This window comes from Populus euphratica, unplaced genomic scaffold, assembly GCF_000495115.2.
Source record: "Populus euphratica unplaced genomic scaffold, PopEup_1.0 scaffold41.1, whole genome shotgun sequence".
Lineage (NCBI taxonomy): Eukaryota > Viridiplantae > Streptophyta > Magnoliopsida > Malpighiales > Salicaceae > Populus > Populus euphratica.
Genome location: NW_011499868.1, coordinates 1,145,325 through 1,156,855, shown reverse-complemented (window position 1 = coordinate 1,156,855; position 11,531 = coordinate 1,145,325). Strand labels below are relative to the sequence as shown.

The 11,531-nt window shown below is 36.2% G+C and overlaps 3 protein-coding genes across 7 annotated transcripts; 1 reads left to right on the top strand and 2 right to left on the bottom strand.

Moving 5' to 3' along the window:
* LOC105126601 (tubby-like F-box protein 5) lies at positions 1-2,915 on the top strand. 5 transcript variants are annotated; one of them, XM_011027512.1, is made up of 6 exons: positions 9-143; positions 185-197; positions 678-1,075; positions 1,169-1,256; positions 1,664-1,793; positions 1,885-2,915. In XM_011027512.1, the coding sequence occupies exons 3-6, from the start codon at positions 722-724 to the stop codon at positions 2,561-2,563; spliced, it is 1,251 nt and encodes a 416-aa protein (XP_011025814.1). In that variant the 5' UTR covers positions 9-143; positions 185-197; positions 678-721; the 3' UTR covers positions 2,564-2,915. The 5 variants fall into 5 exon arrangements, with proteins under 5 accessions (XP_011025813.1, XP_011025814.1, XP_011025816.1 ...); XM_011027511.1 differs by lacking the exon at positions 185-197 and having other exon boundaries at positions 1-83; XM_011027514.1 differs by lacking the exon at positions 185-197 and having other exon boundaries at positions 28-83; positions 697-1,075.
* A 780-nt stretch (positions 2,916-3,695) lies between these two features.
* Positions 3,696-6,529, bottom strand: LOC105126600 (anaphase-promoting complex subunit 10-like). Its single transcript, XM_011027510.1, has 6 exons — positions 6,178-6,529; positions 5,969-6,029; positions 5,781-5,873; positions 5,616-5,686; positions 4,364-4,468; positions 3,696-4,242 (listed from the first exon to the last, which is right to left on the bottom strand). Exons 1-6 carry the CDS (start codon positions 6,354-6,356, stop codon positions 4,173-4,175), a joined length of 579 nt encoding a protein of 192 aa, XP_011025812.1. The 5' UTR covers positions 6,357-6,529; the 3' UTR covers positions 3,696-4,172.
* Positions 6,530-7,968: 1,439 nt separating this feature from the next.
* Positions 7,969-10,877, bottom strand: LOC105126599 (transcription factor BEE 2). Its single transcript, XM_011027509.1, has 7 exons — positions 10,112-10,877; positions 9,535-9,732; positions 9,285-9,419; positions 9,142-9,207; positions 8,838-9,041; positions 8,640-8,737; positions 7,969-8,552 (listed from the first exon to the last, which is right to left on the bottom strand). The coding sequence occupies exons 1-6, from the start codon at positions 10,613-10,615 to the stop codon at positions 8,678-8,680; spliced, it is 1,167 nt and encodes a 388-aa protein (XP_011025811.1). The 5' UTR covers positions 10,616-10,877; the 3' UTR covers positions 7,969-8,552; positions 8,640-8,677.
* Between the last annotated feature and the right edge of the window lie 654 nt (positions 10,878-11,531).

The window sequence follows — 11,531 nt, the reverse complement described above, 5'->3', positions numbered from 1 at the left end:
CAAAGCCGCTCTTCCTGGTGGCGGTGGTGGTTGTGCCGGTGGCTCCCTCCTTCAACGGTGACGGTGTTACTGCAAATGGCAAAGTAATCGATACATGGTCTTTGTTGCTCATCTTGGTTTTTGAAAGCTCAAAGTTTTGATTTTTATGAAATTTGAGCCTGGTTCATTTGAACCGGTTTCTGTATTACCTGTTTAAGGTTTGTTGGTTGTCTTTTGGTATAGAAAATGTGGTTTTGATGAAATTTTGATGTCTTTTTGGCTCTGAAAGTTGCCATTTTGCCTTAATTTGTTGTTGGATTCTTTTACTAGACGTTGTGATGTGGGTGTTCTGGTGAAAAAGTGAGGTCTTGGATGAATGCTTGATGCAAATCAAGAAAGTTATGATTTTTCTGTGTAATTGGGTCCTTTTGTGTTGCCATAACTTGTTATACCTTCCTTCATTTGGAGTTTCAGACGGGTTTGTGTATATTTGATTAGGACTTCTGTTAAGCATTATGGTTTTTAGGCCTGGGATAAAAGATTCCACTAATAACAGGCAAAAATTGGAACTGCAGTCTCAAATTTGCATACCCATTAAACAAGTTGGGTTCTTTTGTTTTGTTTCGTCTTTGTTTATTTGAAGTGAAGGAATTATGTTTTGATTTTATTGATTTTTCCTTGTTTTTATGTTGTTATAGTTGAATATTGAATGAACGGATTGATGAACTTTTTGTAAGTTAAGATGTCCATCAAAAGCATCGTGCGTGAGTTGAAAGAGATGAAAGATGGGATCGGAAACATATCAAGGCGAGGACTTGAAGGGAAACATTGGCGTGGCAGGGCAAGGTCACATATTGCACCAGATGAAACACCAGCTGAAACTGATCAGATTGAGCAGGGTCAGTGGGCGAATCTACCGCCAGAATTGCTTTTGGATATCATTAGGAGGGTAGAAGAGAGTGAAACCTCATGGCCTGCTCGGGTAGTTGTTGTTCACTGTGCTTCAGTCTGTAGGTCATGGAGAGAAATTACCAAGGAGATTGTAAAAACTCCTGAGCAATGTGGGCGGCTGACATTTCCCATATCATTGAAGCAGGTACTGGTATTTTCCTTCTTTCTTCAAGTGCCTTTTGGTTTAGTTTTTATCCTGGATGCCTCTTCTTTACTTGTCTTTCTTGCCTGAAAATAGCCGGGTCATCGCGAGTCGCCCATACAGTGCTTTATTAAGAGGGATACTGCAACTTCTACATTTCTGTTGTACTATGGTCTGGTGCCTTGTAAGTCGTTTTCTTCTCTTGCTCTTACCTTGCTCTTAAAAAAGAAGACGTATTTACCTCTGTGGCTTGGGATGAAATGCTTAAGGAAATCTTCAGTAATTATTTCTCATTGCATCTGGACTAAGTCAGAAACCCCTGACCCCTCTTCATTGATCATAGTAAGAACGACATTGCAATGGTTGGAAATTAGGGGGCATAATGTAGCATTGCTTCTAATAGGAAGTAAAGTACTGAACTTTCCAATGATATAATTTTAAGCAACAAGCTGATTGAATTATACTGCTCCCAAATCTTTCTGACCTGTAGAAATCTCAGCTTAGAGAGCTCCATAGAGGGCTTATTGACTTGAAATGTTGTTAGTTACTACATTTGTTTTTTTTTTAATTTACATTACTATCAATTGACAGCTGAGGGTGAGAATGATAAGTTGCTTTTAGCGGCCAGAAAGATCAGAAGGGCAACATGCTCAGATTTCATAGTATCTTTGGTTTCAGATGATTTTTCTCGGGCCAGCAACACATATGTTGGTAAATTGAGGCAAGTCTTGGATGTGAGCAGTCTTTATTTAATTTTGCCTAAATTGTTTTCTGTTCTTGTTCCTAACAACCCATTGAACAATTTATGCCAGGTCCAACTTTTTGGGAACCAAGTTCACTATGTATGATTGTGAACCTACATTTGAAGTGCCAACGCAAACACAACATGCTAACCGGATAAGTCGCAGATTCCATTCTAGGCAGGTGTCTCCAAGATTACCTGCATGTAACTATAGTATAGGCACTATCACCTATGAGCTCAATGTTCTTCGCTCAAGAGGACCAAGGAGAATGCATTGCATGATGCACTCTATTCCAATGTCTTCCATTGAGGAGGGGGGCACTGTCCCAACAGTAACTTCATTAACAGAGACATTTGGTGGCCAGTTTCCTCACCTGTCAACTTCAAAAGGGAAGGAATCAGTCTCAGATATTAGTTCCCCAAGCCCCTCTCAATCACCAGTACTAACCCAAGGTTCAGAAGAGCCCCTGGTTCTTAAAAACAAGGCCCCTAGATGGCATGAGCAGCTACAGTGCTGGTGCTTAAATTTCAGAGGTCGTGTCACTGTTGCTTCTGTTAAGAACTTCCAACTTGTCGCTGCTGTTGAATCATTTCACAATGTGTCTTCTGCAGATCAAGAAAGGGTAATTTTACAATTTGGGAAAATTGGAAAAGACATCTTCACCATGGATTATCGCTATCCACTTTCAGCCTTCCAAGCTTTTGCAATCTGCCTGAGCAGCTTTGATACCAAACCAGCCTGTGAATGACAGCTATGGCGCTTGGAGATAGTTACTGTGTAATCTAAAATGTTTCCCCAGATTTGGAAGGGTATCTTCACTACATACCGAGCTCATCATGCAAGGCCATCACAGCTGATCTTCGTGGTGCAATCAGTGCCTTTTTGTGATCGTGGAATTTGACTCGTTTCTTGTTATATCATCCCAACACCATGGAAGTATGAGAAGTTCAGTGCATTGTATCTAAACAGCTCCGTAGTATTCCCTTGAACAATTGTGTAATTGGCGAGAGCCTGCTTTTAAATTCTAACTGTTAGAACCACTTGTTTAGCTGTTAAAATTGCCATCTATTGTGATCTTTAGGCTTATGTGCCTGTTATCATTATCTGGTCCAGCAAGTTCCATGGTTGCACTGCAGTTTGCCTTCGGGATTTTACTTGTTTGGGTCATCTCTGCTACATAATAGGTTCCCCACCTGCCATAATATTTACGATGTCTTACGGTCTTCCCTGGATTACATTTGCCGGATAACAAGTTTACCTTTTGTCTATGCATGTCTTGAACTAGCATTCATTCCTTCACTTGAAATTTGAAACTGATGCTCTCATAGCTTGCCTAAGGTCTTTTTACCTGTTCTTAGAAGTTTGATGTTCCTAGTTTCGGCTGCCACGAGGTGGGTCATCGCGCTTCTTGTTACCCTTTTTAACTTTTACCTTGTTGGTTGAGCAAGAAATCCTCGAAATTAGCTGTTTCTTTGGGAGTATAGATTGCTGGATTTAGGCTTGTGCTTGCTTAAGGTGAAGAAGATTGTCGCCCTAACCAGCAATGGGACCACCAAAAAGGGTACAACGATAGAGTAAATTGTGAGCGTAGAAGATACAGTTACTTTATAGTATAAACTACTCTCGATAATCTGAAATTATTCTCAAGAGATTTCAGGTCCAAGAATCTAATTTAACATACAAGATACAGCATCAACTAAAAGATTTGGATGTTTATTTGCAAGAAAGAAATATGCGGAGGCACGCACTTTGGGCGGCATAAAGTGCTTTTAGAAAAGCAACGTGATTCCAGCCCATTTTTTAGGTGTGGCATCTTATATCAATAATTTGGGTCCAAGTCAGGTTCCATTAGGGTTACCGACATTGGGGAATAAACTGAATTTTAGTTGCCAAATGTTCGGTGCAAACTCTAGCTCTGTTTCCACCTGCTCTTCTATTCCTGAAAAATGATTGAAATCCAACATTTCCAAGGATGAGGTCGCCTAGATTTTTAAGGAAAGCAGAGTAACTACATTTGGTACCCATGAAATCATCGAAATGTCAAAATCCTCATTAGGCTTACAGAACATCATCTAAGATATGGTCCCCTATTTCTAGCTGTCTTGGATCAATACTCGCAAGACAATATGAGACTGGATACTTCTAATCACTAGAAAACCAATTAGTGACATGACCTTAATACCTATGTATCTACTTTCTTCAACAACTGTTGATATATGAACACCATAGTTAACAGGCAATGGATACGAGGAAAAAGACTCTTCATCGTTTTTTGATGATCTGGCTACTTTCAGCTACATGCTTCACCGCTGTGCTTGAGATAGTATCGAAGTTCCTCTTTTTGGTGGTCATGTTTCTCATCTCACAGAAGAGTATGTAATGAACTCCCTTGAAGTAAATTGAAAAGGTTGATGTGGAAAAGGGTTCCTGAATTGATCATTTACAGGGAAGGCAAAAAGAAAAGAAAAGAAAAGCTTCAATCAGAATACTTGTAATTGGAGACGGGTGAACAAAAGATATTGCAAAAGGGTTGAAGTAGAAGACGCACAGCCGAGGTCCATGAACTTTGATCTGGCGTACATGAGTATCCCTTCCATTAAGGTGATTTGATAGCACAGCAATTTGCAGCATAAATGTATTGACAAATGTTTCCCTGCAAAAGATAACGGTTCCAAAATTAGGAAATCAAATGTTGTTCAAAAAATATTTGGAAATCAAACTGGTAGTTTCATACAATATCAGACAAGACCAACACATTAATTCAGTCTCCTCCAGCTGGAACAAATCAATTCAGTCTCCTCTAGCTGAATATTACATCAATGTCTAGTAAATATGAGAACAAAACAATCTCAAGGCTCAATCACATTAAAAAAATTCTCTTACAACTTTATATCAACAAATTCAAAAAGAAGTATCCATACAAAGAATCAAAATACCAAACATGTTCATGCTTCTCTTTTGTCCAGCACACTTGAACCAAGCCCCAAGTTCAGAAAAGAATACAGAACTTAGTCCTATATGATTGAGGACTATCTGCTATTTCTAAATTAGACAAAGGATCATTCAATCATGGCTGTGCCACCAGAGGTTCTGAATTCTAAGTAAAAATAGGAGAGCACTGTAAATTTTGGCAGCAGGTTGAATAGATGTAGTTGGACTTAAAATTCAGATCCTTAACTTACTTTAGAACAATTAATTTATGATATATCATGTCCAGCTACTAGAAAAACAATAATGCGATATAACTGACACATTTTCATGTTGCATAAGGTTCTCAACGTAGTACGATAGGAAGACAATGCCAATGACCCAATACTATCAATCAAGGTTTACCCTCTATTTGAATTGAACCCATAATCTCAGTTGGACAAAAATGGAAAACCTTTCCAACTCAGTTGCACTTCAGAATTCCTCAAAACACTTGATGCCTTGACATCAAGAAGATAAACCAGTAAATAAAAGTTGAAAGAAAATAGCAGTAAAATAAATATTTTATCCTCTGCCTTTCATCCCCCATAAGGAAAAGAAGAGACTCCATCTTTGATTCTTGATTTCTAGTGCTAATAATTACTAACATATATCGATGATCATGGTCAACACATCAGGTACAACAGGCTACGAGCTATGAATTTCACGATGATAGGACCTCAATTGTGGAGTAACAATCTAAGTTTATCATCTTCACAAGTATTAGAACGCAATGAAATGATGATGGATTCAGATAATGCCTATTATGCACAATTAAGCAAAGAGAATGAGCACAATCATCACATAGGCAGAAATATAATAGCAGTGCTTACCTGGGATCATTTCCAGATAAGGAAAGATAAACCCACCCAGTTGGCTTCACAAGTTCCATAGTCTTAATCTCCTAAAACACAATTTTGTCAAACAAAAATGAGTCACCATGAAAAAGATTGTCAATTACAAAAGCAAAACAAAGCAAACAGAATTCAAAAAAATACCTTCAAATTATGAAACCCATCACCAGCACGAATCGAAATCTTACTAGGTGTGTAACTCTCATCAAGCTTAAAATCCACATAAAGAACAACTAACTTCAAAAATACAAAAGTCCCACAAATTAATCCTAATACACAGAAACAATTAAATAAAAAATAAAAAATAAAAAATTTCAACAGAAGTTGCATACTTGCAGCTTCACTTTCTTCTGAAATTGAATATTAACGAAATGGGGCTGTGCTCCATCTGATCTACGACAACAAACAAATGAAAGTGATTCAAACTTCATATTCCAATCAATGAAAAAAATCAAAAATCAAGCTTTCATTCTTTTTTCAAAAAAAGATTCAAACTTTAACAGATACACAGGGATATGGAGGAAAGGGTATGTTTGCTAACTGCCAATAAGTGTCCAGATTGTCATCTCTAAGAAAAGAGACCCCATTTCCAGGTTTGCAAGAACTAACACTCCAAGCAGCTTTTTTTCCCATTTCTCTAAGATCATCTTCGATAACCAAGAGCTTGTTTCCTCCTGTGATCTTCCCTTCTTCTTCTCCTTCTGATGATTCTGTCGCCATTTTTTGTTTACAAGTATACTACACCACCCAAATGTAGCTTAAAGTTCAGCAACTTGGTTCAATTTTGACCAAACACAAACCCTAATTTTGAGTGAATATATTATGTAATGCTCTAGGAAAAGGAAGCTTTATGTCAAACCAGAGTTTGAAAACTTGGTTTTGGTGAAAATTGAAGTGTTTTTGAACTTGTTAGACGACGTGTCGTTTATTTTATAGACGACATTCGCTGTCAAGTGACTTGGCATTGCTATACTACTTGCCGTTGACTTCAAGATGACTTGTCGTTTCCGACATGTGATTGTATCAAGTATCAACATGTGTATGGGTGTTTTTTTTATTGTAAGGGTATCTTTAAATTAACTTGTAAGTTCATCCCCGAATGATTTTACGATTACATCCTCACTTGCTATGATACATTTAGAAAAGATTTAATAAATTATTTTATATAATTATATTGGTTACTGCTTAGATAAGAAAAGTAATGAAAATCTATAAATGACAAGTTTAAATTTAAAAAATCAAGAAAATAAATAAAGTTTTTTTTAGCCATAAAACAATTTATTAAACTTTTTAAACAATTTTCTAATCATGCAAAAAAATAAATACAAATAAAATGGTTCAAAATCATCACCCAAATAAGCTCATGAAATTCTCATGCGTTTGGATATATGCTAGAGGCCAACTCTTGCACAGAATTTTTTTAAAAAACTTCACATGAGTTTTTTAATATTTTATTTTAATTAAATATATATTATTTTAAATACAATAAAATTTAAAATATAACAAAAATAAAATTATATTATAATCCTTTCTCTCCATAAAAAAACAACATTTATAAATTATAAATATATCATAAATCCTTCAAGATAAAAATTTATAATCTTTTTATTTTTAATATTTTTATTATATATATTTTTAGATTTTATCTCTCTAAAATATCATTACACTTTCTCTATATAGAATTAATGATTTTACCATTAGAAAATCTTCAATCCATTAAATGAAATCTTTTATAAGTGCCAGCTATTAGTCTATTAATTTACGAGGCACCACCTACTACTACTACAGCTACTGATCACTTAATTTACAGGCACTACATATTACTGCTACAATTATCGATTACTTAGCTTACTAGCATCATTTGCTACAATCAAAGTTATTACGGCCTTGATTTATTAGGCATTATCTATTAATATCACAATTATTAATCATCTTGGCTAACAAATTATTATCGCTACTGGTTATCAATTTTTTAAATCTTTTATATCAAATTACCAAACACCTTAACTAAAAATAATAAATTAGATTGTTTAAACTAAAAAATAACTCAATTATCTAATTTTAAAACTATCTAAATAATCCAAAACTTGGCATCTCCTATAAATATAGCTTTGTAAAAGATTACACCGATTTACTTGGATTAATCATGTCTTGTTATTGATCCCAAGTGAGAGACAAATTTACCTAGATCAAGGGTGAAACATGTATTATTGTCCTCAACCCATCAAAAAAAAGATTTCCAGATTTTTGATGTGGAAATCATTCAGGACCATTACTGTAATATGATAGTACCAGCAGTATAAACAAAAGAATCTAACGTACGATTGTTATGTTTTGCCACAAAAGAAGACGTTATTATAACAGCATCTACCAAATGGTCATCAAGAATCTCAGCTACTTACAGACACATCTCAAGCCAGTGGTTTGTGGTCCTATAATCAAATGGCTTCCTTTTGCTTTCTTCTGCTAAGCAGGCTAGCTCATCCAATCCAACAACAAGCTCCTTCCCTTTTCTTTCACCTTTCCTTGCCCCTACTTTTCTTCAAGTATCCAACCATGGGGTCCTCTATCATTTTCAATTCCTATCAGCCTTTCTTTTAGTACCAATCATGGGGTCCTATTTTTCTCTCGACATTCAAAGGCACAAAAAGCATATCTGCAGACATCACCAAGTGCGTAGGTACAGACATAAAGGATATCTTTATTCTTGCAATGCAAGAAATTTGATTGTTTGATTGGTAAGAATTAATGATGGCTTTTGCAACATCCATCTATGCATGTGGAAGCAAATATTTACAGTGCTCGAAATTATTAGAATTGCTGAATTATTGAAAGTGGATTCTTGGGATGGTGATTAGTTCCCTAAATTATGTCTCTGATCTGAGACTGGTAGATTCCTCGGAGGATACTAATTGCCTGCAAAAACCATGAATGAAATATGAGAAAGTAGTATAATTGGGAAATAGTAATTAAGTAAATATAGGGAGAAGCATATTGATCTACCTTCAGTTATCGATGAAGAAAAGAAAAGTTGATCTGCTTTAATGGAATCCCAAATTTTGAAGGTTTTGTGAGTCAGCATCCCAAAAAGGTTGGACTTGCTGCAATTCATTTATTATTTGTTAGGATCAATGGCATGGCATGATATAATTGCCAAGAAAGCAGTAAATTGTAGAAACCGCCAAGTATTGAAGCAATTACATATAGTGAATGATCTAGGCATAGGTCATTGATCAATGCTGAGGAGCTTATAGCTTTTTCAGGCACAAGTTGAAAAGTATCTGTCGAAGCTTTCGGTCTACTGCTTGTTGCCTGTTGTTGCACTAGATTCAGTTGAAGGTGGGGCAAATTGGCAATTGTTGATGACATAGTGGTTGCTGGAAAACTTGCGATGTATGCAGGTGACTTCATCGCATAATTATTTAAAAGAACAAGTCAGTTCTAGAAGAAATCTAACAATCTGAATTCCCATTTATAACATTACAAAAATTTGCTGAAACCTTACCTCTTTCCGGGAAACGTTGTCGGTATCTGGTCTTCGATTTATATCAGCAAGTTTCATGGATATGAACTGTATGTAAATTAAAACTTGATTATTTGAATGTTACAAAGAAAAATCTGATAGAACAGATTAACTAGGATGGTTACCTCTACTTGTCTTTGAAGAGATTGGACATAATTGATGATTTCGTCAAGCATTCCGGCCCTGCCTGTTATCTTGTTGCATCCAGGGACTAGATCTTGCAGACATTTCATTTTCTTACTGATCTTTGCCCTCCTGGCCTTATATATATATCAAGGACATACAACAAAACTCAGTGGAGGTTACAATATTCATTTTGATGTATAACTAAATATAACTTGTATGAATTATATGATGAAATATTCTCCTGCTTACTCTTTCTGCTAAGCTGTGACTGTCAGTAGCCTGGCCGCGACGTGCCCGCACATGAATGTAGTCTGTCTGAGGTAAGGCTGAAGTCTTCTGATTTTCCATCGAACAATCTGCTGAAATTTCTGGACTGCCTTTCTCTTTAACCTTGGGCTCATCTTCTACTAATTTAATCTTATCGTCACTCTCTTCTGCTGCAATAAACTGAACATACAGACAAGAAAAATGCAGAGAAGTTGAAACTTGTCAATGATCATGACTTAGCTGACCAAGTTCATCAACCTGATAAATTAAAGATTATGTTTAAAAGATAAACCACTCTGATTACTCAAAGGCCTTCAAGTACAGGATTGACATGTTTTTTCCAGAAGCACGAAGGAAAGCTTATTCTCTCTTGAATTACAATAGCTGAAGATTCATTTTGTCCTCCTATTCTTATACTGATAAGCTCAGATACTATTCCTGAGAAGATTTGATTTCTTATTGAGGTCATAATCATAAAATATTCCTGAGAAAACCCCACTTCCCCATAATTCCTGAGAATTGAATTGAATGAACTTGTAGTGAAGGTAAATAAACATACCTCTGCTTTCCTCTTATTTGAATTGTCTCTCCTACCATGGTTGGATTGCTTATTCTCCATCAAGGTCACATCTTCACATGCCACATTTACTGCTACCACCTCCTCTATTTTTGCAGCCTCCACCACCCCAATTTGGCAACTAGAAGTCCTTGAAAGACAATGATCAATCTCGAGAGACCGTGCCATTACCTCTGCTTCTCCAAAATCCATCTTATTATTAGCTACGAACTCTGTGCCATTCAATGAAAAACCACCATATTTTGGCAAATCATTGTTCCCCAAATAGATTTCAGGCTGCTCCTTCCAATCAATCCTATCTCCATTCATTGACTCATGATCAAAGAAGCCATGAAACATATCAGTAGGCATTGAACACGATTCAATGGAATTGTATTGGTTTACATAGTTGTTCTCCTGCTGCAGCAGCAGCAGCCCTTCGAACCTCGCTTGCTGTCTTTCTAACACACTCATGTCCATGCAAAAGATGTGTTTTTGAGACAGCATAAGTTTAAGGTGATACTATCAAATGTTTTCCCAACTCCTACAAGCTAAAAAATCTTGGCACAAAAAATCTCCACTACTCACCCATGTTACCAGCCTCGAAGAATATATGCTAGCAAAGCAATGGTGGGTATATTTTGTTATTTGTGATAGAGTTGGCTAATCAGCTTAAAAGGGAGATGAAATGTTAAGTCTCAATCAAAAATAAATGTGGAGACATAGAAGAAGATATATATAGGAAATGGAAGGATAAGAGAAATCAAGGCGAGAAAGAAGAGAGATAGCTCTCAAAGGAACGTACACCATAAACAAGAGCAGTGGGCTACGGTCCCCTAGTGACATACAACCACCATGTGGGGATGTCCGTTGAACAGGAAACGGGGATGGCTTGAACGGGATTTTTGTTGAGATTTTGGCCTTTCAATCCTTGGTGAGGGGATCTTTGTTGTTAGGTATTGCAGTTGACAAACAAAGAAAATTCTTAGGCCTTCCAATTCTCAAGTGTATGCTATGCCTTGGCTTCTAGCGAAGGACCACAATCTTTAATCAATGGAGATATACTCACTGTATGCTAGTTTGATATGAGGAGCATTTTTAGGATATCTTTGGAATAGATTTCATGCATTGAGATTAAATTCTTCTCCTATGGATCTTGGGTAGATCATTCACACCAAAATTAATATATTCATGAGATGCTTTTTACTCAAATACAATATGATAAACATGAGTAAATCCATTTACTATCCCCGAAAGAGGCCCCATTTAAAGGATTATAAGTAAAAAAATTTCTTTGAAAATTTCTGTCCTTAAAAGACATGACTTATATGTCGTAATGTGAATTTTAAATTAAGTAACATTAAAGCTCATAAATCATTGGAATCCAGTATTGGATCATATACATCTATGATAGATGAGGTGT

Bases quoted from the DNA above. Each gene is read 5' to 3' on its own strand.
- LOC105126601 (XM_011027511.1), top strand. From the start codon at position 722: ATGTCCATCAAAAGCATCGTGCGTGAGTTGAAAGAGATGAAAGATGGG. The intron at 1,076-1,168 runs GTACTGGTATTT...GCCTGAAAATAG, and splicing joins TTCCCATATCATTGAAGCAG to CCGGGTCATCGCGAGTCGCC. The intron at 1,257-1,663 runs GTAAGTCGTTTT...ATCAATTGACAG, and splicing joins GTACTATGGTCTGGTGCCTT to CTGAGGGTGAGAATGATAAG.
- LOC105126600 (XM_011027510.1), bottom strand. From the start codon at position 6,356: ATGGCGACAGAATCATCAGAAGGAGAAGAAGAAGGGAAGATCACAGGA. The intron at 6,030-6,177 runs GTTAGCAAACAT...TTGTTGTCGTAG, and splicing joins AATCTGGACACTTATTGGCA to ATCAGATGGAGCACAGCCCC. The intron at 4,243-4,363 runs GTGCGTCTTCTA...TGATCAATTCAG, and splicing joins AAAGTTCATGGACCTCGGCT to GAACCCTTTTCCACATCAAC.
- LOC105126599 (XM_011027509.1), bottom strand. From the start codon at position 10,615: ATGCTGTCTCAAAAACACATCTTTTGCATGGACATGAGTGTGTTAGAA. The intron at 9,420-9,534 runs GTAAGCAGGAGA...TATATATATAAG, and splicing joins GTCACAGCTTAGCAGAAAGA to GCCAGGAGGGCAAAGATCAG. The intron at 9,208-9,284 runs GTAACCATCCTA...ATTTACATACAG, and splicing joins CTCTTCAAAGACAAGTAGAG to TTCATATCCATGAAACTTGC.